We start from the raw sequence: 24,219 nt of genomic DNA, 5'->3' as shown, positions 1-24,219 counted from the left end.
TGATTGAGCGTATAGCTAATTTGCAACTACTTGTTAGCTTCCCCTTCCCCTAGCCCTTTCAACTCCTGACCTTAACCTTAACCCCTAACCCCTAGCCTAGCTAACGTTAGCTTTAACTATCTAGCCACTGTCTTAACATTAGCCACAACAAATTGGAATTCTTAACATATCATACGTATTGCAAATTTGTAGCATATTTTATGAATTGTAATATATCACACGAAATGGATGATGGACATATTAGTACATACCATACGTAACGATCATACTAATTTGAGTGTCCCAGATTTTTGTTTACTATGTTATGTCTACCCCAGAATCTGGGTTGATATTTCGGCTCCAGCATTTATTGATTTTCTTTTACAGTAAAGCTCGACATTATTCAAATTGCTGTTGACAAAATCAAAATAACCAAAATAATGTGAACAATAGGTAAAGAAAGAATATTGCCGTTTATAAGACGTGTGATTTTCTGTATAAGACATGTCTGTGTAAATCAATTAGTGCTTCTGTTGGTGCTGCATACGGACAGTGACGCACATACAGTACAGTGGAGGAATCAAAGTGAAGAGGCAGAATGTATGGATGGAGAGAGGCAGTACCACTGAAGTGTATGCTGGTTGGTTTATTACCTTTGTACTCGGGGTGGGACGGGCGCGAGACGGGGCTGCACTAGGATGGATTGGCGCCTCCCCTAAGAGAAATCACCGTATCTCATCAACACAGGAAAAGAGGAGAGGAACGATAGAGAAAAGGAGAGGCTAGGCATGTGTGCACTGAAGGAAGTAAACGGTAGAAGTTGGGTGTCGAGGAGCATTAGGGATACTCAACGCCAACAGGACACACACAAACACAAAGGAACACACACCACATTCGCGCCAACACAACCCCAGCAGCCTGAAAGCACAAGAGGGCCCAACATGTCAACCAAGTCTGCATGCGGAGGAAGAAAACCAAGGCTGTTGATACATGCAGCAGTGAAGATGGTAAGTAGCCATCTTGTGCAAGCCAGAACATGAGGCAGCTTGATGTACAAGTACACCCTCCGGACAGGATGCTACTCAATCACAGGGGCATATCCCCCAACCTATCTCCTTAATTCTGAGCCAAGCAGAGACACATTGGGTCCCATTTTTAGTCTTTGGCCGAGGATCGAACTCCCAACATTCCAATCACAGGGCGGACAACAAGGCCACTGAGTTGGTTAAGCAATAAAGATAGCTGCATTTTAAATCAAGCTAAATGTCATTCATTGATCCAAAGACTGAAAAGTCTTAAGAAAAATTGTATCTCTGATCTCTTCTGATGCTGAGGGGTTAGAAGTTGAGGCGAAAGGTCATGCTACTGCTAAACATGCAGTAATCATTGGCAAAAGTAATAGACACAACTATTACTGCAACAAGGAATAAATAGTATTAAAAAACAGAGTTAAACAATATAAATATGCATACACATAAAAAATGTTGAATGACACATAACACATACAAGGTTATAGAGACAGTAGATAACCGATGGAATAGGGATAACCAGGTAAAGTGAGACATGCGTTATACTCACAATGATGCATGGAACATACAACATTAAGTTTGAGAGGATATGTAGAGTACAACATCCAAAGGATGATTTATTTGTTACGAGTCATTACAAGGACAGGTTGATCTACTGTACTTTCAAGAGTGCTACCACTAGTTGCTGCCTACAGGTGTAATATCTTAATTGGACCAGTTTCCCACAGCAAGAAAATAATCCTGCACCAACAGGAATGTGGATAATAATTCATGGATATGTTTGTAGGGGTTGATACATTTTTCAAGTCAAACATTTTAAAGTGGAAATTACAAACATTAGAAGCTAAATGAACTCATTTAACCAAGTTTGACAATGAAATCCCATTAAAACCAGATATTTTCTAGAGATGGGGTGGAGGTATTCTCAACATAATGCTCTTGGAAGTTGTATCCACAAATTGCACATAAAAAGCTGAAAGCTGAGTGAACTGCCCACTGTTGGGACAATAAAGATGACGTGAACCCTATGAGTCACCGACACCCCCACCTAGACACCCAGCATTAAACACCTGTTGCTGCCATGGTGATGGACAAGTGATTGTATGGTAGCCACCTCACTGAAAATAATGACAGATATTGGAAACGCAATCATTAACACATGCCAACATGCTCTGCTTGGGTATAGCCATGATGGGAATGGAATGGTCCACAACAATTTACGGTTTCCTTTAATAATCTTCTTGACTATAGCCTTCAGAACAATGGAGATACTACACAGAAAGGTTTGCCTGGTTGCATGACAATGAACAATTAGCATGAGAAAAGAGAACTTGGGAGGAAGCATGACGTGGAAATAATGAATGGTACCAGAAGATCCATGTTGGACTGCTGTGATTTGTGATACTGTGTATCGGAAGAGACCCAAACAGCTTCATGTTAGATAGCAAATCTTCCTCTTCCAGCTTGGAAACAAAACCAATGTCAAGATGGATGCCCAGCCTTGAACGCTACTACGACCTCTTGAGAAGAGCTAATCCAACTGTATCTCTCAGCCCTAAGAAAGGACAAATAGATTCCGACAGCAACGCTGTGTGAGGCTGTAGGCCAAGTCTACCATGACACTCCCCGCAACTACATGTCAACCACAGACTGGCCACGGTCGACTGAGTGTAACCAGCGCGAGCGCAAAAACTCTTTGGTCTGCTACTTGTCTGGCAACTGAACACAACGCCACGCATCGCTAGACGGCTTTACCCCCTTTCAACCATAGTTTCTAAGCCTTTCTGGCTAATCTCTCCCTCTCTTCCTCTCCCTCCTGCCCTTCCTCTCCCTCTCTGGGGGAGCTGTGTACTGAATGGAGAAATAACAGGAGAGACGCATTGGATCACTGCTCACTCGAGGAAGCATGGCTGAAGCCGTTACCGTTTAAAGCCTTGCAGGGGTGCTGCATTCAGCTGTATTCTTATCTGGGACATAGCGGGAGCCCTGTCTGTTCACACCGCTCAAACCTTCTGCTTTTGTTTTTATCTCTGCATGTCAGAAAATGTATTATATCTGTTGCCTCTTTTGAGTCTGATTTGATTCAGATATGGATAAAGAAGTTTGGATTGGGGAAGCGGCTGGGTGGGATTCAGCGAAGCTTGAGCGTACATGTGTCATGTTGTTTGCAAGAGACATTGTGGGTTGACACATACTCACTCTCTCGCTCTTTTACACACACACACACACACACACACACACACACACACACACACACACACACACACACACACACACACACACACACACACACACACACACACACACACACACACACACACACACACACACACACACACACACACACACACACACACACAGAGAGAGAGAGAGAAACATCTGGCATGTCTTTGCAGCATGACTCATGATTGAGGGTGGGCTTGAACGGTTTGACAGGAGTTGATGTGTGGCTGGCTAAAAGCATGGACCGAGAGACATTGAGTGTGGGATGTTGGAGACGTTGTCGGCCTGACAAATGAACTCATCCTCAGGACTAAAACTGTTCAATAGTTGTGTATTATGTCTGTCTTGCATTTGTGTTAGACTGGTAATACAACTTGACGTTGACATGCTCAGTGTGAATAATTGGGATGAAGGAGTTTGGATTGGGGAAGCGGTTGGGTGGGACTCATCTTTTGGTGGAACAGGGATTTGATTTAAAGGAATGGAAGAAGCTTGAGCATACATATGTGATGTCATTTGCAAGAGACATTGGGGTTTGACACACTATCTCTCTTTCACACACACACAGACACATACACACACACACACTGAAAGCTGGTATGTCTTTGCAGCATGACTCAGGCTTGAGGTTGAGCCTGCCTGGTTTGACAGGAGATGATGAGTGGCTGGCTAAAAGCATGGACCGTGAGACATTGAGTGTGGTTGCTGGAGACGTTGTCGGCCTGACAAATGAACTCATCCTCAGGACCAAAACTGTTCAATAGTCGTGTATTATGTCTTGCATTTGTGTTGGACTGGTAATACAACTTAACTTAATACATAAAGTTGATAGACGTGTCTGAGATGTACAGTTATCACAGACGCTGATTTGATTACAACCTGGATGTGGTCAGACGTAATATAAACAGACTGATTGAGAGACAGACACGAGATGTAAACAGACGTTCTTTGACCAAAGCACCTAAATGGATTGACAGACAAATGACAGTCTCACCCAAACCCAAGGACTTGTCTAGACAAAATAAAAGGGACAAATCAACAAAGAGATGAAAACAACGTAGAGAAGGATAGAGAGATAAAGACACAGGCCATCCTACAGACATGGCGACCGGAAGAAGAAAACCACAGACCTGATCGGCGAAGACCCTAACGGTAGCTTTTGGCGGCTCAATGATGGCTCCTCCCCTTATCTCATCCTCCACAGCCATAAGTCTAAGAGAGAGAGAGAGAGAGAGAGAGAGTTCAAACAGTTGAGAGAATTGTGAGTTAAGTAGACACTAAGTAGCAATGCGTAAGGCTTATAAAGACTGTCCAGGTGCAAGCTGCACCTGTCATTACCCTGACAAACGTTGATTTGTCAATTATACCCATTACCTGGTTTTATAGTAGCGTTGTTATAACCTCTGGTAGCCAAATTATAATCTATTCAACCAATGCTGAAGCTGTTTAACATACACTGCTTCAGTAATACGAGGAAGCATTTTTGAGGCAGTTGAGGTGCATATTTCCATGTTTCCCAAGGGATTCAGCATGATGTGTCTGTCCAATTCAGGGTGTATTCCAATTTAATCATGCCTAATGATGTCTAGATTGTGGTGTTTTGCCGGTCATCGTGTTCTGAAGGGGGTTTAATTAATAGTTCATCCTCATGGAATAGTTGAACTGACGCAACATGATAGAGATTCCAAATCCTTGTTATAACCATTTCAAAAAGGGTTGGCTTGCAGGGATATGGGAAGCTTATTGCTACAGTCTCCATAGAATCGTTTTCTTGCCATGCAAATTCACCTTTAGACACGATTACTCAGCATCAGAATTATTTTCCAGAGAGGGGAACATGGATCATTAATGACTTGCCTTTGGAATTTCAAGATCTGCATCATTCAAGGCAATGGTTCTGATATTTTCTTGAACAGACACAAAAGGTGAAGGATCAATTAAAAGTCACTGCAATCATGAAGTCAAATCCAAAATGGTGATCAGCTGTTTGGTGATGGAGAGTCAATGAACAAGAGCACATATGACATCCTAACTCCTACCTGGTCGGTATTTCTGAGGTAATGAAATTATTTTGCTTTGCTCATTATATATTTCATTATCTTTCAATCTCATCACATCTACTTTCCGCCTGAACGACATGGTTGTGTTAATTTGAAGTCACACAGAAAAGCTGTGAAATTGCTGACAAGGTGGATGAACTTCAGAGCGTTAAACTCCTGAGATTAACAGAATGCTGAGAGAGGACTAATTGCACAAAATGAATGACACATTTATATACAGCGCCTTCAAAAAGTATTCACACCCGTGACTTTTTCCACATTTAAAATGGATTACATTGAGATGTGTCACTGGCTTACACACAATACCCCACAATGTCAAAGTGGAATAATGTTTTTAGAAATGTTTACAAATGAATTTAAAATGAAAAGCTGAAATGTCTCGAGTCAATAAGTATTCAACCCCTTCGTTATGGCAATAAATTCCGGAGTAAAACTGTGCTTACGAAGTCACATAATAAGTTACATGGACTCATAATATTGTTTAACAAGATTTTTGAATGATTACCTCATCTCTGTACCCACACATACAATTATCTGTAAGGTCCCTCATTCGAGCAGTGAATTTCAAACACAGATTCAGGTTTTTCAATGCCTGGCAAATAGGGGCACCTATTGGTAGATAAACAAATATAAAAGCAGACATTGATTATCACTTTGAGCATGGTGGCAAATAGGGGCACCTATTGGTAGATAAACAAATATAAAAGCAGACATTGATTATCACTTTGAGCATGGTGGCAAATAGGGGCACCTATTGGTAGATAAACAAATATAAAAGCAGACATTGATTATCACTTTGAGCATGGTGGCAAATAGGGGCACCTATTGGTAGATAAACAAATATAAAAGCAGACATTGAATATCACTTTGAGCATGGTGGCAAATAGGGGCACCTACTGGTAGATAAACAAATATAAAAGCAGACATTGAATACTCACTTTGAGCATGTTGAAGTTATTATTACACTTTGGATGCTGTATCAATACACCCAGTCACTACAAAGATACAGGCATCCTTCCTAACTCATTTGCCAGAGAGGAAGGAAACTGCTCAGGGATTTCCCCATGAGTCCAAAGGTGACTTTAAAACAGTTACAGCGTTTAATGGCTGTGATAAGCGAAAACTGAGACTGGAGCAAAAACAGACAATAAAACTGCAAAAAATGTTAAAAATGTTTACTTTAAGTCCTGAATACAAAGCGTTATGTTTGGGGCAAATCCAACACAACACATCACTGAGTACCACTGTCCATATTTTCAAGCATCGTGGTGGCTGCGTCATGTTATGGGCATGCTTGTCATCGGCAAGGACTATGGAGTTTTTTAGGATAAAAGAAATTGAATATAGAGCTAAGCGCAGGCAAAATCCTAGAGAAAAACCTGGTTAAGTCTGCTTTCCAGACAGACACCGGAGACAAATGTACCTTTCAGCAGGACAATAACCAAAAACACAAAGCCAAATATACACGGGAGTTGCTTACCAATACAACATTGAATGTTCCTGAGTGGCCTAATTACATTTTTGACTTAAATCGGCTTGGAAATGAATGAAAAGACCTGAAAATGGTTGTCTAACAACAATCAACAACCAGCTTGACAGAGCTTGAAAAATTGTTATAATAATGTGCAAATGTTGTACAATCCAGGTGTGCAAAGCTCTTAGAGACAAAGACTCATAGCTGTAACCGATGCCAAAGATGAGTCTAACATACAGCATATTGACTCAGGGTTGTGAAGACTTATGTAAATTACATATTTCAGTAAAAACATGTTTTCACTTTGTCATTATGTGGCATCGTGTGTAGATGGGTGAGATTTTTATTTTATTTAATCCATTTTGAATTCAGGATGTAACACAATGTGGAAAATGTGGAATAAGTCAAGGGGTATGAATACTTTCTGAAGGAACTGTATAGGACATTGTGCAGCGGCAACAGGGAAAGTGTGGACCAGACAGCCAATGTGATTGGTGCAAAAACTGAGCCAATAAGACAAGCTAAAAACAGAAATACATTTTAATGTTAGCACACATTTTAGTCAAACTATTTCAAAATGCGTGGTTGGTTTGGACATATCACTAATTGTCATATGCCACCATATCAAGCTGTAGCATTTCCACAGAGAAAGGAGTCTCTGAATATCTTTATGCTTAACATACTACAACTAAATTGATGCTTAACATGGATAAATAATGAAAATCCACAGGTGAAGTTTCAGACATTGGTGTTAGATGTTTTATTACATAAATAATGTACAGGGATTTATTGGACAAAAATAACAAAGGGAAAAGGAATCAAATGTATGCACTGACAGAAACATTGACACTGACCTAAGAAACAATGAAATGTAACATGAGTATACAGTAGAATTCTACAGAAGGCAGACAGTGATTCACATGGGTGATATGTACCAAAACTAAACCTGTATATCTATTTACTTCAAGTTCAACTAGTGTGCTTGTCAGGTCAAGTCTTACACACAGTCAAAACAATGTGGGTATTTGTCAATATGAGGTCAGGGATAGGTCATGATGTCTGAATTGGCTGTGACAGAGAAATAAGGCAGGCGATCGAGTCAAAGGTCACATGATATGTAGTCAATTATATGTACATCAACAGTAAACCCTCACTATGTCCTGCTATTTGCCATATCAATCCAAATGGCTTTATTGCACAGTGCACAGAACTTTCAAAGTAATACTGATGTAATATTATACTGTACATCTATACAGACTACCAATATTATACTTGCTACAATGCCAAAAGAGAGGCACTCTTATGACAGTGAACAATTCTTGTTCCACATCGTATCTCAAAAAAATGACTCCCTCAAAGCTCTAACTTTAGCAAACAACGACACCATTTACCATTCTGTCTCCTATGATTTACTGCAGATCAAAAGTTAAACCAACGACATATTGCAAAATTATAAAAGATAGAAATCTTAACACTAGATAAACTGCACCGATATCCATCTATCTGCATGATCAACATTTTTGTTCAAGTCTCAAACACTATACAGCCATGTGTAAGTCAAATATATAAGTTATAAACTATTTTTACAGTACTGTATACGCTGTATCTATGGTATTTAGGTATTTACAGTATCCATGGTCGTACATGCAGAAGTCTCAGTATAATGTATGTTGATATGGTTTCAATTGATACTGAATGGGACCTGAAAAAAAAACTTTAAGTGTATGAGTTCTGTATGTATGATCATATGATATATGTATCTATGCATGTAAGGTATACATACTCAATATCTTTGTGTGCCTGAATGTAGGCCTACATACATATAATGCTTCTGTTCATGAATGCTCAATTTAAATCTATTATTGCACATGTAAAATATTGCTATTTCAATAGATTAAAATAGTTAATTACATTGGTAATATCATAACAAAATGTACATACAGAATCTTAGTGCATCATTATTAGTACGGCTGGTACAGTACTGGTACTTCAATAGGGTATTGATAACATTTAGATAGTGTGTTACTCTGTCTTGTCTGATATAATAGAATATAATCTGTCATATTCCTCTTAAAAAACATAACTGCTACTCTAGAGGCAGTCGTCTAGAGCAACCAAGATAAATCACAAAAAAAGTATTTCAGAATATCTGAAGTCATTTCTAAGAAGAATGATGAATGAGATTTGAAAATCAATGATAAAGGTTTGGGTTTTGTATGGTTAATTTTCCTTTTGGAGGACAGTGGAAGTGGGGAAGTTTACATACACCTTAGCCAAATACATTTAAACTTAGTTTTTCACAATTCCTGTAATTTAATCCTAGTAACAATTCCCTGTCTTAGGTCAGGTTAGGATCACCACTTTATTTTAAGAATGTGAAATGCCAGAATAATAGTAGAGAGAATGATTTATTTCAGCTTTTATCTCTTTCATCACATTCCCAGTGGGTCAGAAGTTTACATACACTCAATTAGTATTTGGTATCATTGCCTTCAAATTATTTAACTTGGGTCAAACATTTCGGGTGGCCTTCCACAAGCTTCCCACAATAAGTTGGGTGAATTTTGGCCCATTACTCCTGACAGAGCTGGTGTAACTTAGTCAGGCTTGTAGGCTTCCTTGCTCGCACACGCTTATTCAGTTCTGCAGACAAATGTTCCATAGGATGGAGGTCAGGGCTTTGTGATGGCCACTCCAATACCTTAACTTTGTTGTCCTTAAACCATTTTTCCACAACTTTGGAAGTATGCTTGGGGTCATTGTTCTTTTGGAAGACCCATTTGCGACCAAGCTTTAACTTCCTGACTGATGTCTTGAGACGTTGCTTCCACATAATTTTCCTACCTCATGTTGCACTTTTCGCACCAAAGTATGTTCATCTCTAGGAGACAGAATGCGTCTCCTTCCTGAGCGGTATGATGGCAGCATGGTCCCATGGTGTTTATACTTGCGTACTATTGTTTGTACAGATGAACGAGCTACAGTACTTTTGGAAATTGGACATTTCTCCCAAGGATGAACCAGACTTCTTTTGATTTTCCCATGATGTCATGAGTTTGAAGGTAGGCCTAGTGCATGTAAACTTCTGACCCACTGGAATTGTGATACAGTGAATTATAAGTTAAATAATCTGTCTGTAAACAATTGTTGGAAAAACTACAATAGATTTGCCAAAACTATAGTTTGTTAACAAGAAATATATATCTATATATATGTATATATACATATACATTCATACGTATACACGTACACTACTGTTCAAAAGTTTGGGGTCACTTAGAAATGTCCTTGTTTTTGAAAGGAAAGCTATTTTTTTTGTCCATTAACATAACGTCAAATTGATCAGAAATACAGTGTAGATATTGTTAATGTTGTAAATGAAATATGGAATATCTACATAGGCGTACAGAGGCCCATTATTAGCAACCATAGATGTCCTAACTAACTTGCCAAAACTATCGTTTGCTAACAAGACATTTGTGGAGTGGTTGAAAAACAAGTCAATGACTCCAACCTAAGTGTATGTAAACCTCCGACTTCAACTGTAACTACCTGAGCTAATGAAGTAGCTTGAAACATATTTTCTACCATCAATAATTGAAAAAACGCAAATAGCATTTCTCATTCATTGACAGCATATGAATCTGTCTTAAAATCTAGCAGCCATCCACTACTTATAGAATCCTCTAGATTAACTTGTCAACTGTAACAATGCCATCGCCCAAACTAACTTCAAAGGGGAAAGAGAACTTGCCATTTAGCAGATAAATTAGGTTTACTCTGTGTTCTCTTTACACATCACAAGATAGTATTTCCCCATCAAACTGTGGTCGCGATTTGTAAAGATTGGCATTGTTCATTCTCATGTCAAGCTGTTACTGTATAGGGCAGATAGAAGTCATATGATGTCACCTTTCTGTCCATTATTGTGCTTTTCAATTCAATCTAGGTGAATCCCTCTCAGTTTACGATTATCGGAATAATCACCACAGATGATGCAGGTAAACTACTAAAGGAAAGAAAACAAGCAGCATGTTTGATATACTGGTAAAAAATGGTTGCCAAGTAGTACAATAGTACAAAGGGCCTAAAAATGTGTCTTTTGGGTTCTTTATGCACAAAGTTATGGGGTTATGGATGGGATTGGTTCCATTAAGTACAGCCAGAAACTGCCTCGGTCTTCATTCCATTTCTTCTTCCCTGGAATGGATTAAAAGTTCCCTGTGACCCATATCTAACTTTCAATTGCAGATTATTAGAGGTGGTGGACAAAAGCAGAACATTTACACAAATAGTTTCCTCTCAAGTTCCTTGTCTCAAGTCAATTTGTTAACATGAGTCAGAAAAAGAATGTTCAATGAACATTTTCCTACTGACTGGGTGAAAACCAATTGCCTAATGATTTCACTGTTGACCTCACCTTTCAAATGAATGTGCAGTTAGTTTGAAGCTATCCCATTATTTATATATATACACTGCTCAAAAAAATAAAGGGAACACTAAAATAACACATCCTAGATCAGAATGAATGAAATATTCTTATTAAATACTTTTGTCTTTACATAGTTGAATGTGCTGACAACAAAATCACACAAAAATTATCATTGGAAATCAAATGTATCAACCCATGGAGGTCTGGATTTGGAGTCACATTCAAAATTAAAGTGGAAAACCACACTACAGGCTAATCCAACTTTGATGTAATGTTCTTAAAACAAGTCAAAATGAGGCTCAGTAGTGTGTGTGGCCTCCACGTGCCTGTATGACCTCCCTACAACGCCTGGGCATGCTCCTGACGGGGTGGCGGATGGTCTCCTGAGGGATCTCCTCCCAGACCTGGACAAAAGCATCCGACAAAATCCTGGACAGTCTGTGGTGCAACGTGGCGTTGGTGGATGGAGCGAGACATGATGTCCCAGATGTGCTCAATTGGATTCAGGTCTGGGGAATGGGCGGGCCAGTCCATAGCATCAATGCCTTCCTCTTGCATGAACTGCAGACACACTCCAGCCACATGAAGTCTAGCATTGTCTTGAATTAGGAGGAACCTAAGGCCAACCGCACCAGCATATGGTCTCACAAGGGGTCTGAGGATCTCATCTCGGTACCTAATGGCAGTCAGGCTACCTCTGGCGAGCACATGGAGGGCTGTGCGGCCCCCGAAAGAAATGCCACCCCACACTATAACTGACCCACCGTCAAACCGGTCATGCTGGAGGATGTTGCAGGCAGCAGAACGTTCTCCACGGCGTCTCCAGACTCTGTCACGTCTGTCACATGTGCTCAGTGTGAACCTGCTTTCATCTGTGAAGAGCACAGGGCGCCAGTGGCGAATTTGCCAATCTTGGTGTTCTCTGGCAAATGCCAAACGTCCTGCACGGTGTTGGGCTGTAAGCACAACCCCCACCTGTGGACATCGGGCCCTCATACCACCCTCATGGAGTCTGTTTCTGACCGTTTGAGCAGACACATGCACATTTGTGGCCTGCTAGAGGTGATTTTGCAGGGCTCTGGCAGTGCTCCTCCTGCTCCTCCTTGCACAAAGGCGGAGGTAGCGGTCCTGCTGCTGGGCTGTTGCCCTCCTACTGACCTGTCTCCTGGTAGCGCTTCCATGCTCTGGACACTACGCTGACAGACACAGCAAACCTTCTTGCCACAGCTCGCATTGATGTCCCATCCTGGATGAGCTGCACTACCTGAACCACTTGTGTGGGTTGTAGACTCCGTCTCATGCTACCACTAGAGTGAAAGCACTGCCAGCATTCAAAGTGATCAAAACATCAGCCAGGAAACATAGGAACTGAGAAATGGTCTGTGGTCACCACCTGCAGAACCACTCCTTTATTGGGGGTGTCTTGCTAATTGCCTATAATTTCCACCTGTTGTCTATTCCATTTGCACAACAGCATGGGAAATGTATTGTCAATCAGTGTTGCTTCCTAAGTGGACAGTTTGATTTCACAGAAGTGTGATTGACTTGGAGTTACATTGTGTTGTTTAAGTGTTCCCTTTATTTTTTTGAGCAGTGTATATATGTATATTTGACCTACACACCTATGGCTCCTGAGTAGTGCAGCGGTCTAAGACAGTGCATCTCAGTGCAAGAGGTGTCACTACAGTCCCTGGTTCAAATCCAGGCTGTATCACATCTGGCCGTGATTGGGAGTCCTATAGGGCGGCACACAATTGCCCAGTGTCGTCTGAGTTTGGCCGGGTTAGGCCGTCATTGTGAAAATAAGAATTTGTTCTTAACTGACTTGCCTAGTTAGTAAAGGTTAACATTTTAAAAAAAATGTAAAATATGGTTGAGGCCTCCCTGTTATTTCTCCATACATTATTAATGTATCTATTTCATAACTATACATTATCTAGACTCATATATTCATCAATATTCCCCATATTATTTCCAAAAATCAGCACTTGCCTAAAGAAGATGAACTCTGTCTATAATTGTTGATATTTCTTGGATAAACGTAATCAGACACGATAGGTCTTAACAATACATGAATTTATTTTCTTCACTCCATTTTAGTTCTCTCTCTCTTCCTCTCTACATCTCCATTCTCCATCTCCTCCACCCTCCACCACCACCCCTCTTTTTACCTGTTGATTATTCCTTTAATTTGGGAGTCTTTCTCCACCTGCTGTTGCCGTAGCCTCCTCTCGCTGTCCTCCAGGCGACTCTGGTATTGTGAGAGGATCTTACTGGTCTGCTGCTCCTGGGAGAGGAGCCTCTTCTCATACTCCTCCAGCTTCCTGTGGGACATGATCAGTCGCTCCTTCAGGGAGTGGATCTCCTCCTCGTATTCCTTTACCTGAGACAGACAGAGAGAAGGGAACGCATTGGAGATAGAAAATGATTGAGCAATTGCCATACACGTCGACAAGTCACCATGGAATAGGGAGGCAACCACATTTTTGTCCAGTGTTCATTAAAGTAGTTTATCCCTTTTCACTTACTCACTATGCACAAAGATCCAGCTATGTCTATTATGAAAATAACTCCAGAAGGGAATATATTGAAAATATAAAAATAGTTGAGCAAATGTCATACTGTTTATTAGCAACACATGGCTAAACAACCAGCAAATGTTCTTGGGGGTTGACTGAACACACCTTCACTCGGACAAAGAAATGTGGTAATGCGGTGTCTGCGGTCAAATATGAATATGCGAGCTAAAAGTTTGTTTATTTTCAATGACTCACTGTTGTTCAAGTTCATCCTCAGCTGTTCCTTTCTAAATTATTCATAAATACGTGTCTCGGTACCATCTGTTCTCCACTGATAGACTTGGGTTGCACTTCCCTGACATCTGTACTGTGCATTAAGAAGGAGATATGACTCAGATCAGTGTTACGGTTCTCTAGTCTCACAGTTTGCTGTTTAATATGCTGCTACGTTGACTTGCTAAAGAAGAGAGAAATTATGCATTCCTTTGAGGGATCGTTTTGTTACTGTTGATTTCCTAGAAGATTGGGATTTCAATGCCAAAGCTACAGTATATTGTTAAGACAATTATCTACTTTATACATATATATATATATATATATATATATATATATATATATATACACACACACACACACACACACATTGCCAATGTCAATGCCAATGTCAAATTTAGGCTAGCATTCTTTTGTATTGCAAAAGCTAGCTGTGGTAGGAGTGATGTATCTACCCTGTCTAAGCGAGACTCATCCATGCTTTTGGAGTACTCCTTCAGCTTGAACTCCTCACGGTCGATGCGGTTAGCCTCCAGAGTAATGTCAGCGGAGAGGTGAGGCATGTTGGAGACCCAGGCGACTGTTCTCTCATTGGCCGGGGTCGGGGGGTTAAGGGTCGAGGGCGACTGCCCAGAACCCTGGGGAAAAAGGCAAGAAGCAGATATGAAGAGGAAGAATATGTACTAGTACTAGCAGTGGTGTGTATTCATGGGTGCCAAGGGACAACAAAAATTGAACAAGAAAAAACATAGATAAATATTTTTTTTGTCTCTCTGTGTTTCATAATTTTCCTTCAATTCACAAGAGGCTGAATATATCTGAATATATCTATATCAGTGTCTCCTGACTCTTCCTGTCTCAGCCTCCAGTATTTATGTTGCAGTAGTTTATGTGTCGGGGGGCTAGGGTCAGTTTGTTATATCTGGAGTACTTCTCCTGTCCTATTCGGTGTCCTGTGAGAATTTAAGTACGCTCTCTCTAATTCTCTCTTTCTCTCTTTCTTTCTCTCTCTCGGAGGACCTGAGCCCTAGGACCATGCCTCAGGACTACCTGACATGATGACTCCTTGCTGTCCCCAGTCCACCTGGCCGTGCTGCTGCTCCAGTTTCAACTGTTCTGCCTTATTATTATTGGACCATGCTGGTCATTTATGAACATTTGAACATCTTGGCCATGTTCTGTTATAATCTCCACCCGGCACAGCCAGAAGAGGACTGGCCACCCCACATAGCCTGGTTCCTCTCTAGGTTTCTTCCTAGGTTTTGGCCTTTCTAGGGAGTTTTTCCTAGCCACCGTGCTTCTACACCTGCATTGCTTGCTGTTTGGGGTTTTAGGCTGGGTTTCTGTATAGCACTTTGAGATACCAGCTGATGTACGAAGGGCTATATAAATACATTTGATTTGATCTCAGTGGAGAACGCATCCAAGCAAGCAAAACACTGCCCCTCTGTCTCTGTATGTGTCGGCCATCTATCTGATGCTGTCTGGGCCAAAAGAGTATGACATTGTTGCCGGACGTAGCATTGAATGCAAGGGAAACCAACAAGCATTTGGCCTTCCTTGATTAAGTATAAAATAATAGCCAAAAGCTCTAAACTGAATGAGCTCAACTGTGAATGGTCCTGGCGTATCATTAGCACGTGTCAAGGGAAGCCAGTTTGGATTTGGCATCACTCCTATCAAATCGCAATGAGAGCATATGTCATTTTTGAAACAACTTGAATTGTTGAATCTCGTTGTGATGTTGTCCTCTGGTGGCTAGCTAGCTCTTTCCTAATTTAGCCATGGATGGAAATAGGGATTTGGACTAGTGGTTTTACTTAATTCTCCATACTGGCCAATGATTATAACAGTGATTCTGATCTAACCATTAATTCCTACATTGTGCCCCTGGCCTGAGAGGATGGAAGTTCAATATGTAGCTTGATGTAAAAGGCTCATGTTAACTAGCTAACATTGCCCATGAAAGGAAGATAGACTAGCAAGCAAGCATTTTAGCTATGTAGCCTAGGACAACAATAAATAAAAGAGTGTACTATATGACAGAGTGACTGTTTCATCAACATTAAAGAGGATGACATTGGCCTTTCTCTACAAGTAGGGTGGGTTAACAAGTGTTTTCAACTTGCAAACTTTCTCACACACACACACACACACACATGAATCAGAACCATGGACAGCCACATTATATTTAGCTTACGTTGATTGGACTAAATTGTTTTTGGTTGCTTTTAGTTGTCACTGTAGTAGACTAAGCATAGGTGATATGATGATGTTGAAATGTTGAAGTTGAAATGTTTCATCTCAATCTCTTCTTTCAAAGACTCAATCATGGACACTCTTACTGACAGTTGTGGCTGCTTTGCGTGATGTATTGTTGTCTCTACCTTCTTGCCCTTTGTGTTGTTGTCTGTGCCCAATAATGTTTGTACCATGTTTAGTGCTGCTACCATGTTGTCATGTTGTGTTGCTACCATGTTGTCATGTTGTGTTGCTACCATGTTGTCATGTTGTGTTGCTACCATGTTGTCATGTTGTGTTGCTGCCTTGCTATGTTGTTGTCTTAGGTCTCTTTATGTAGTGTTGTGTTGTCTCTCTTGTTGTGATTTGTGTGTTTTGTCCAATATTTATATATATTTTTTATCCCCCGCCCCCGCAGGAGGCCTTTTGCCTTTTAGTAGGCCGTCATTGGAATGTGTTCTTAGCTGATATGTCTAGTTAAATAAAGGTTAAATAAAATAAAAAAAATGGTGCTGGAGAAGTGTTTTCTTTGCATCTTGTGGTAATTGTGGTAACTCTCCTTGTGGTAACTCTCCTTGTGGTAACTCTCCTTGTGGTAACTCTAAACCAATAGTTGTTTAGTGGTCAAAAAATGTCTGAAATATATATATATATATATATATAGCTACTGTGTACTACACACATGAGGGGGTGACCCTTGGCCCTATTTAATCATACAGGTCACTGGGGTTGGTCAGAAACAACTGTGAAAGAGAGAGCATGGTTGAACTGTATTTGATAGGTGTGTTGGAATTGTTATATAATGTAGAGTGAGAGAAAACAACAGTGACAGCTATGAGCTTCTTGTCAGATTTAAAGGTAGATTAAATTACACAATAGTGTACAGTAGCCTGCATACCTGTTTACTAATGGAAGGTTTGAGCAGGTGCTGTTGCTGTGGTTGCTGTTGCTGCTGCTGTGATTGCTGTATGGTTGTTGTAGTGCCTCCCTGTGGCCCCTGGGGGCCCTGGCTCTCCCTGACAGAGCTCTGCTGGTGGGGCAGTCCAGGGGCTGTGTTGTCTTTGACCGACAGCTGTTGCCGTGGTGCCTGTTGCCGACCTCCGTAGCCCGACTCTGGTGATAGGTTGGCACTGGGCGGTCGCATCTTAGCGGATGGTGTGGGAGCAGCAGCCGCACTGACGGACAGCTGATGGGAGGTCTGTGATTTGACGCGTTGAGCGGGAGGCGGGGCGATGGAGCTCTGGCGCACAGGCTGGACTGTGGAGGGGGGTGTGGCCAGGGAGGAGTGGGAGGTACCAGTCTGAGAGGCCATGCCCATCTGCTGTTGCTGTTGAAGATTATCCTAACAAGGACAATTATAGAACTCCAAGTTATCCTGGTCTTAAACCTGTTCCAGATGTTTACATTATGCTAATCCTATTTATGTAGGCTTCAAACAAATGTTGATTTAAATTACAAGAAAGTAGGAGAGACAAAAAGGCTAATTTGCACAAAAGTAGAACATGATTGTAAACACATTCTTGACCTTAAATTAATCCATACCTGCCCGTGCATGGACAGTTGCCGCCGTGCGAAATCAGCCCTGCTGTAGTCGTCGCTATAGCTGTGTGAGTGGATAATGGCTGGCTGCCCCAGGTGCCCTGCCCCGGTCCTCAGGGTGGACAGGTCCTCGCTGCGAGAGAACCCCCCGTGGGCGAACTGGGGGATGTAGGCCTCGTGCGAGCCACCGGGGTCAGGCTCCGGGGCCAGGAGCAGGGGCGGCGGGAGATGGGCCCTGCTGTGCTGGTGGTGAAGGTGGGGTCCATCTGCAGTGCCAGTGGCCAGGTGAAACAGGGGGTTCTGGAAGGAGAGTGGGTATCTCAGGGCGGCGGCCTGCTGCTGCTGCTGCTGGGACAGCGAGTCGGTGGTGGTGCCCATCTGGCTCAACTGGCTCAGCCGGAGGCCCCCTGACATGCTGGATCCCCCCGAGCCGGCCGAGAGGCGGCCTCCGGCCCGGAGCTGACCACTCAGGCCCGAGCCCAGGCCTCCTCCACCCTGGCTGCTGAGCCCTCCGAAGCTGCCCATGCCGGTGATGGAGGCCTGGGAGGAGTTGAGCATGGCCACCGACTGCAGGTTAGACACGCTGTTCATTGTGGAGTCCTGGAGGTCCATCATAGATATACACTTTATTGACACTGAGCACCTAGACGAGATTGATAGAGCTAACAACCTTCTGTGCCCAATTCTAAAGTGCCAATGTTGATTAAGTTTTTTATCTATTAAGGGGGGTGGTTGTAAGCCTGAATTGCATGTCCCATGACTTACCACTAAGGTACATTCCTATGAGCGCACAGCTGCCATACTATCCTGCAGTCGTCTGCCAGACATGGCTACCACATGGAAAGGAGATGTGCAGTTTACATAGCTTCCTGTAGAACATGTCTCCTAACAGATCCTAATGCTATCAGAAAATTCAACTAACCTTGTGGTCTGGCTCGGTGATATCGGAGCTACTGGTGCAGTAGGCAGGGCTGGATCGGGCCAATGGAGGGCGTGTTACATAGAAAACATCTTTGGAGGCTCGATGTGGGTGATCACGCTCTTGGAAACTCAGCTGAGGATGAGCACGAGACGGCATGACCCCCCCACCGGACACACCAGATGTAGGGGAAGGCAAGCGAGTGATATCTATGGAGCTTAAGAAAGGCAACAACACATGGCAACAGATTGGAGAAGACGATGACAAGGTTATAGCTGTATTACGAGTTTGGCACAAAAGGCACAACCCAACCACAGCATTATGGCGGGAAAGGCAAAACTTTAACAAATGCACCAACCAACCATCCTCCTAGGGCTGGTTTCCCCAACACGGATTAAACTGAATCATAGACTAACAAGTATGTTCAATGGATATTCTCCATTCAAAGTGCTTTTTTGTCCAGGACTATACTTAACCTGTTTCCAGGAAATAGGCCCATAGGATTAAATAAAGCCAGGGCACTACCTGTTGAGATCCTTCATCATGAGATTCTGGAACTCAGAGGAGACTCCTCTGTTGAAGCTGGGTCGTGAGAGCAGCCTCTCCGTCTGTCTCTCATGGACTCTATCTGTCTGGTTCTGGTGGCTGGGTTGTCTCTGCAGGTGGGGGTTACGCAGGGCCATGCTGATGTCATTCAAGAGGCGGGGCAAGGGACCCAGTTTGATAATGGCATCCTGTGGGTTAGGGTTAGAAGACTGACATGAATACAAGTTAACAATGACAATAGGAAAAGCATTCAAAGGGTTAAAAAGTGTGTTTGATCATTTTAAGTCTCTTATCTTTGAAAATTACAAGTGCACTTAATCATTCCATTCATTCTACTGACTCATACGTTCAGATTACTGAGTTGTCAAGACCATACATAGTTATTTTATTGTCCTGATTCCTAGTTGGACTTATTCATTATTGAATAACACTACAATGGTTATCTGTAACTTGTACTTTTCTTATTGGTCATATGTTGTAGAGGTTATATTGTTAATATTTACCCTGATCCTCCCTACCTTGCTGAGCTGGGCCATGACCTCCCAGAGAAGGCTGTGTAGTATGGACAGCTCCCTGCCCAGGTCGATGTAGCCCTCGAAACCCCCCGCATTGCTCACACTGTCCAGGTTGGAGATCTCATAGAGGAATTGTTGCATGGAGCCCCACTCCATCTCTAAGAACTCATTCATGAAGCACATGTACTCCTCTTTCATACCAAACCTGAGGGAGAGAGAGAAGAGTCAAAATGCTATAAACTCAGATTACACATCATCGGCTGGTTTCCCGGACACAGAATTAGCCCAATCCTGGATTAATAACTAATAAGAAATTTCAATGGCGTATCTACAGTGAACATGCTTTTTAGTCCAGGACTAGGCTTAAATCTTTGTCCCAGAAAAATACTCAAAATATTACAGAAGTTTTAGCATAAGCATAACATTATAAGTTGTAGTGAATGAATGAACTGACTTGGAGAAGTTGGCCAGGTTCTGCACCACTTTGGAGATGAGGGTGAGCGTGCGCGACGTCTGCTCGTCTGGGTACTCCTGGGTCAGGTTAAACAGGGAGGGGGACATGACGGCCGGACACAGGAAGCGCAGGAAAAGGGAGCCGCTGATTAGGCGGTCTGCGATGTCCTCCCTCCCCCTCTCCGCACAGCGCACCCTCCACGAGACAAACACCTCCTTCAGCTCTCGAGGAAACACACTGCAGAGAGATACAAATATACAGTGTGTTATTATCATTTGATAGTATATTCTGGCTTTAGTAAGGCAGTGTATGCCAACTACTGAATGCAAATCTGGTGTGTTCAACAATCAAAATGATGTAAATAAGTCTTTGGGTGCTGTAGACCAGGAGTAATCCTACTTGAATGAAAACAGTAAACACTCATATGCCAACTACTGACCAATGGGAGTTGACGATTTTGCAGAGTGCCAGTTCGCAGCACATACGGAGATTGGCTTGGTGATCTGGAAGGACAGAGGGTGGTGTCCTCATGGGGTCCACCTCGCAGTTCTCCTCTGATTCGTACAGCGCCCTTATGAACTCCCCTGAAACAAACACAATATCACTGACCATTAGGCGAACACAGAAAGATAATGAATACATCACAGCAAGAACAGTTCAACAACATGTATTGAATGATAAATGTGAAGTATTCGAAGGCCACACCTATTGCATCCTTGAGGTACTTATGTCCAATCAGCTTGAGATACTCTTCTATGGCTTTAGTGGCCAGAGTGTTCTCTCTGAAGATAAGGTGTTCTCGGTCTATGAATCTATCTACCTCACACATCGCCATGTCTGAAAGAAAATCCTGGGAAGAAACAAAACAGAAACATCAACATAGCATAGACTTTCTTTTTAAAACATTCAATTATAATCTATTGGGTACTCTCAAATTCAATGTTGAGGATATAACGCCTTTCCTCAGGTCAGAGTGTAATTTGTTACGTTTAATATTCCTTCTGTTTCAATCTCTTTTGGTTTATGGTTTGGTAAGAAAACCAAGAAGTAGTCAAACTAATGTTAATGTTGTAGCTTATATTGCCTTAAAGATAGAATACGCAGGTTGTGGGCGCCCCCCATGCTGCCCCACTTCTTCTTTTGTGTTTTCACTTTGAACAAAAACAAGGGGTTTCAGCCCTGAGCCGCCTTGGGCTGGCCTTCTGGGCAAGGTGTGTCTTTGCACTAAAACCTGCCTACTCAAACGACCCTGCTGCCATGCTCCAGAGCTGGAGAAGAAGTGAAAGTCACTTGCAAGCTATAGTCGCAAGAAACAAACACAGAGCAGACGAAGCCAACAAGCTAGCTAACTTATTTGCTGATAAACTGTCCTGGTAGCAGGGCCAGCGTTTTCAGAAAATGTAGACAGAAACAAGCATAATTCTCAGTTCTTGGATCTGAATCAACTCGACCCCAAAAGAGAAAAAGAAGCGGAAAAAAGACTGCTCATGACCAATCAAGAAACCAGATAAATATTGGAATTCATTTTGAAAGGTGGAAGAGTGATGCCCAAATGGCCACCATTGTCATGGACAGGTAGGTAAGTGTTGGGTTGTGTTTTTAGGCTACGTTTTTTTAGCTACATTAGCTGCTAACCTTAGTGTGTTCAATGTTCAAGCTTGCTAACATGGCTACTTAGCTAGCTAGCTGACATATTTTGTATTTGGAAACTAACGATAACTAGCTACATCGTGTAGCTGCATAAACAACACTAAATGCCCAATGCCTTTATTTCAACTAGCCAACGTTAGCTAGTTACGTAAAGCTAAATATGCAGATTGTTGACATGATAGTGTGTTTGGTTTGTAGATGATAATGCTAGGTGGTTGACAGCATTTTCAACCTAGGACCACCCCAAAAATGCATCATCTAGCTATACAGTGATATCACGCAGACATTTTTTTTTCTCAGGGAGATACTGGTGTAGACAGTCTGATTCCAAGGGAACCTGAGGTTGTAGAAGTTGTGATTGTGGAAAAGTCCAAAAGAGAGGTAAACATTTTTATGGAATGTTTTGTGATGGAATAATAATTTGATTGGTAATCGACCAATGGAAGCTATGTTTGCCTGTTCAGCATATTGCTTACATAGCATGGCATTGAGGCCTACCGTGAACTGCCCAACTTCAAGGACTGAATGAATATCCAGTGTGGCCAGTAAAGTAAACAATGGCTCATCTGCATGACATTGCTAGACCATGGGCAATCAAGTAATAGGATGGGTACATTAGCATGATACATGTTACACTGGTTACAGCGCAACACCGCATCCTATGTATTTAAAGGACACTGTTATGACATTGACCTATTTGGCAGTAATGCCCCCCCAACTTGTTTAATGTTTCATGCCAATACTCACCTTTGCTTTCCCCGTGCTCTGTAATATGTGGACCAGCGCACAGGCCACCTCTTCTTTACTCTTCACGCTCAGTAGAGGCTCTAGCACCGCACACAAAGTCCGGTAGTTATTGGTAACGTACTCGGCAAACTCCTTGTACAGCTCCATGGGCAGGATGCTCATGGTCTGGTAACGAGACTTGAGGCGTAGGGAGGCATTGATGATCTTGCCCCCTGCTTGCCCCTTGGCCAGGATGCTAGGCTGGATGACCGGGTACCACTGCTCCACAAACTGTCGGCCCGTGATGCTGGAGATGGGGATACTGACCAGTCCCAGGTATGTGCTCTTTTCCTGATAGAAGAGGGGAAATTAATATGGGATTTTGTGGTCAAGAGTTATGGGGCCATTAAGAAAGAGGAGTAAAAGAAGATAGTAATGAACCTAAAGTATATTCATCTTAATCATTGGGCAAACTGCTTTAACCAGTTTGCAAAAAATGTCATTTTAACCAGTTTCATCCCGTTTTGCACACAGATGAGAGAGTTGTCTCTTCACCTTGCGTCTCTTCTTGTCAGTCTCCTTGTAGAGATGAAGGCGTAGGTTGCGGACGGCTGGCAAGTTGTTGAACTCAAAGTGCTCGCCCCAGAACACTGTGTCAGTCCGGGGCTTGCTGGTGGTGCGTGCGTAAAGCATGTCGTCCAGACAAAGTTCGCAGTAGTAGCGCTTCTTGGCGGGAAGCTCCCGCGCCTCGATGATCCAGAGTTTCAGCACGTTGTCCACCCTCCGACTGTTGTCCTGAAGAGGGGCGAAGAGAGGGTGGCAAAAGGACAAGGCAGAACAGGGAGGAAAGAAAACCAAAGGGAAAAAGACCAAAGAGAAAAAGAAAGCCAAAGGGAGAGGGAGGGTTGAGTAGGTTAAGAACAGTGGTGTAAAGTACTTCAGTAAAAATACTTTAAAGTACTACTTAAGTCATTTTTGGGGGTATCTGTACTTTACTATTCATATTTTTTACAACTTTTACTTTACATTCCAAAAGAAAATAATGTACTTTTTAATCCATACATTTTCCCTGACACCCAAAAGTACTCGTTACATTTTGACAGGAAAATGGTTAAATTCACATACTTATCAAGAGAACATTCCTGGTCATCCCTACTGCTTCTGATCTGGCGGACTCACTAAACACAAACACTTAGTTTGTAAATTATGTCTGAGTGTTGGAGTGTGCCCCTGGTTATTCGTCAATAAAAAATGTAAAAACACAAATTGTGCCGTCTGGATTTCTTAACATAAGGAATTTGAAATTATTATAGTTTTACTTTTGATACTTAAGTATATTTTAGCAATTTCATTTACTTTTGATACTTAATTATATTTAAAACTAAATACTTTTAGACTTTCTCAAGTCGTATTTCACTGGGTGACTTTCACTTGAGTTATTTTCTTTACTTTTCTTTACTTTTACTCAGGTTTGACAATTCAGTACTTTTTCCACCACCAGTTAAGAACAGTCTTAAGAACAATATGCACACATACAGATGGAGATAAATTAGATATTACATATGTACTGGAGGCATGAGAGACAAAGTGGATGTGTGATTGGTATGTTGCAGCAGAGAGCTGCATTTTCTGAACATGATT

General features: G+C 42.0%; 1 protein-coding gene and 1 long non-coding RNA gene across 13 annotated transcripts in view; one reads left to right on the top strand and one right to left on the bottom strand.

Moving 5' to 3' along the window:
* LOC118367601 (ras/Rap GTPase-activating protein SynGAP) overlaps positions 1-24,219 on the bottom strand; it is a 114,211-nt gene that overhangs the window by 13,031 nt on the left and 76,961 nt on the right. For 4 of the 8 annotated variants that reach the window (XM_052494274.1, XM_052494270.1, XM_052494276.1 and 1 more), the window contains 14 exons: positions 23,134-23,373; positions 22,600-22,929; positions 20,908-21,052; positions 20,642-20,786; positions 20,203-20,439; positions 19,752-19,953; positions 19,213-19,421; positions 18,691-18,904; positions 17,772-18,368; positions 17,128-17,571; positions 14,444-14,626; positions 13,368-13,579; positions 4,361-4,442; positions 633-694 (listed from right to left, as the gene is read on the bottom strand). In XM_052494274.1, the coding sequence (XP_052350234.1) occupies positions 633-694; positions 4,361-4,442; positions 13,368-13,579; positions 14,444-14,626; positions 17,128-17,571; positions 17,772-18,368; positions 18,691-18,904; positions 19,213-19,421; positions 19,752-19,953; positions 20,203-20,439; positions 20,642-20,786; positions 20,908-21,052; positions 22,600-22,929; positions 23,134-23,373 (3,302 nt within the window). The remainder of the gene's footprint in view (positions 1-632; positions 695-4,360; positions 4,443-13,367; positions 13,580-14,443; positions 14,627-17,127; positions 17,572-17,771; positions 18,369-18,690; positions 18,905-19,212; positions 19,422-19,751; positions 19,954-20,202; positions 20,440-20,641; positions 20,787-20,907; positions 21,053-22,599; positions 22,930-23,133; positions 23,374-24,219) is intronic. The other 4 variants (XM_052494271.1, XM_052494273.1, XM_052494277.1 and 1 more) reach the window with 4 other exon arrangements.
* On the top strand, positions 21,116-23,302 carry LOC127915163 (uncharacterized). Of its 5 annotated transcripts, none has more exons than XR_008090399.1 (4): positions 21,122-21,781; positions 22,153-22,233; positions 22,636-22,914; positions 23,154-23,302. It is a non-coding gene; the product is annotated as an uncharacterized LOC127915163 (long non-coding RNA). The 5 variants fall into 5 exon arrangements; XR_008090398.1 differs by having other exon boundaries at positions 21,123-21,777; XR_008090396.1 differs by having other exon boundaries at positions 21,116-21,781; positions 22,153-22,914; positions 23,113-23,262.

This window comes from Oncorhynchus keta, chromosome 34, assembly GCF_023373465.1.
Source record: "Oncorhynchus keta strain PuntledgeMale-10-30-2019 chromosome 34, Oket_V2, whole genome shotgun sequence".
Taxonomy (NCBI): Eukaryota; Metazoa; Chordata; class Actinopteri; order Salmoniformes; family Salmonidae; genus Oncorhynchus; species Oncorhynchus keta.
This window is presented reverse-complemented; position numbering and strand designations above follow the sequence as displayed.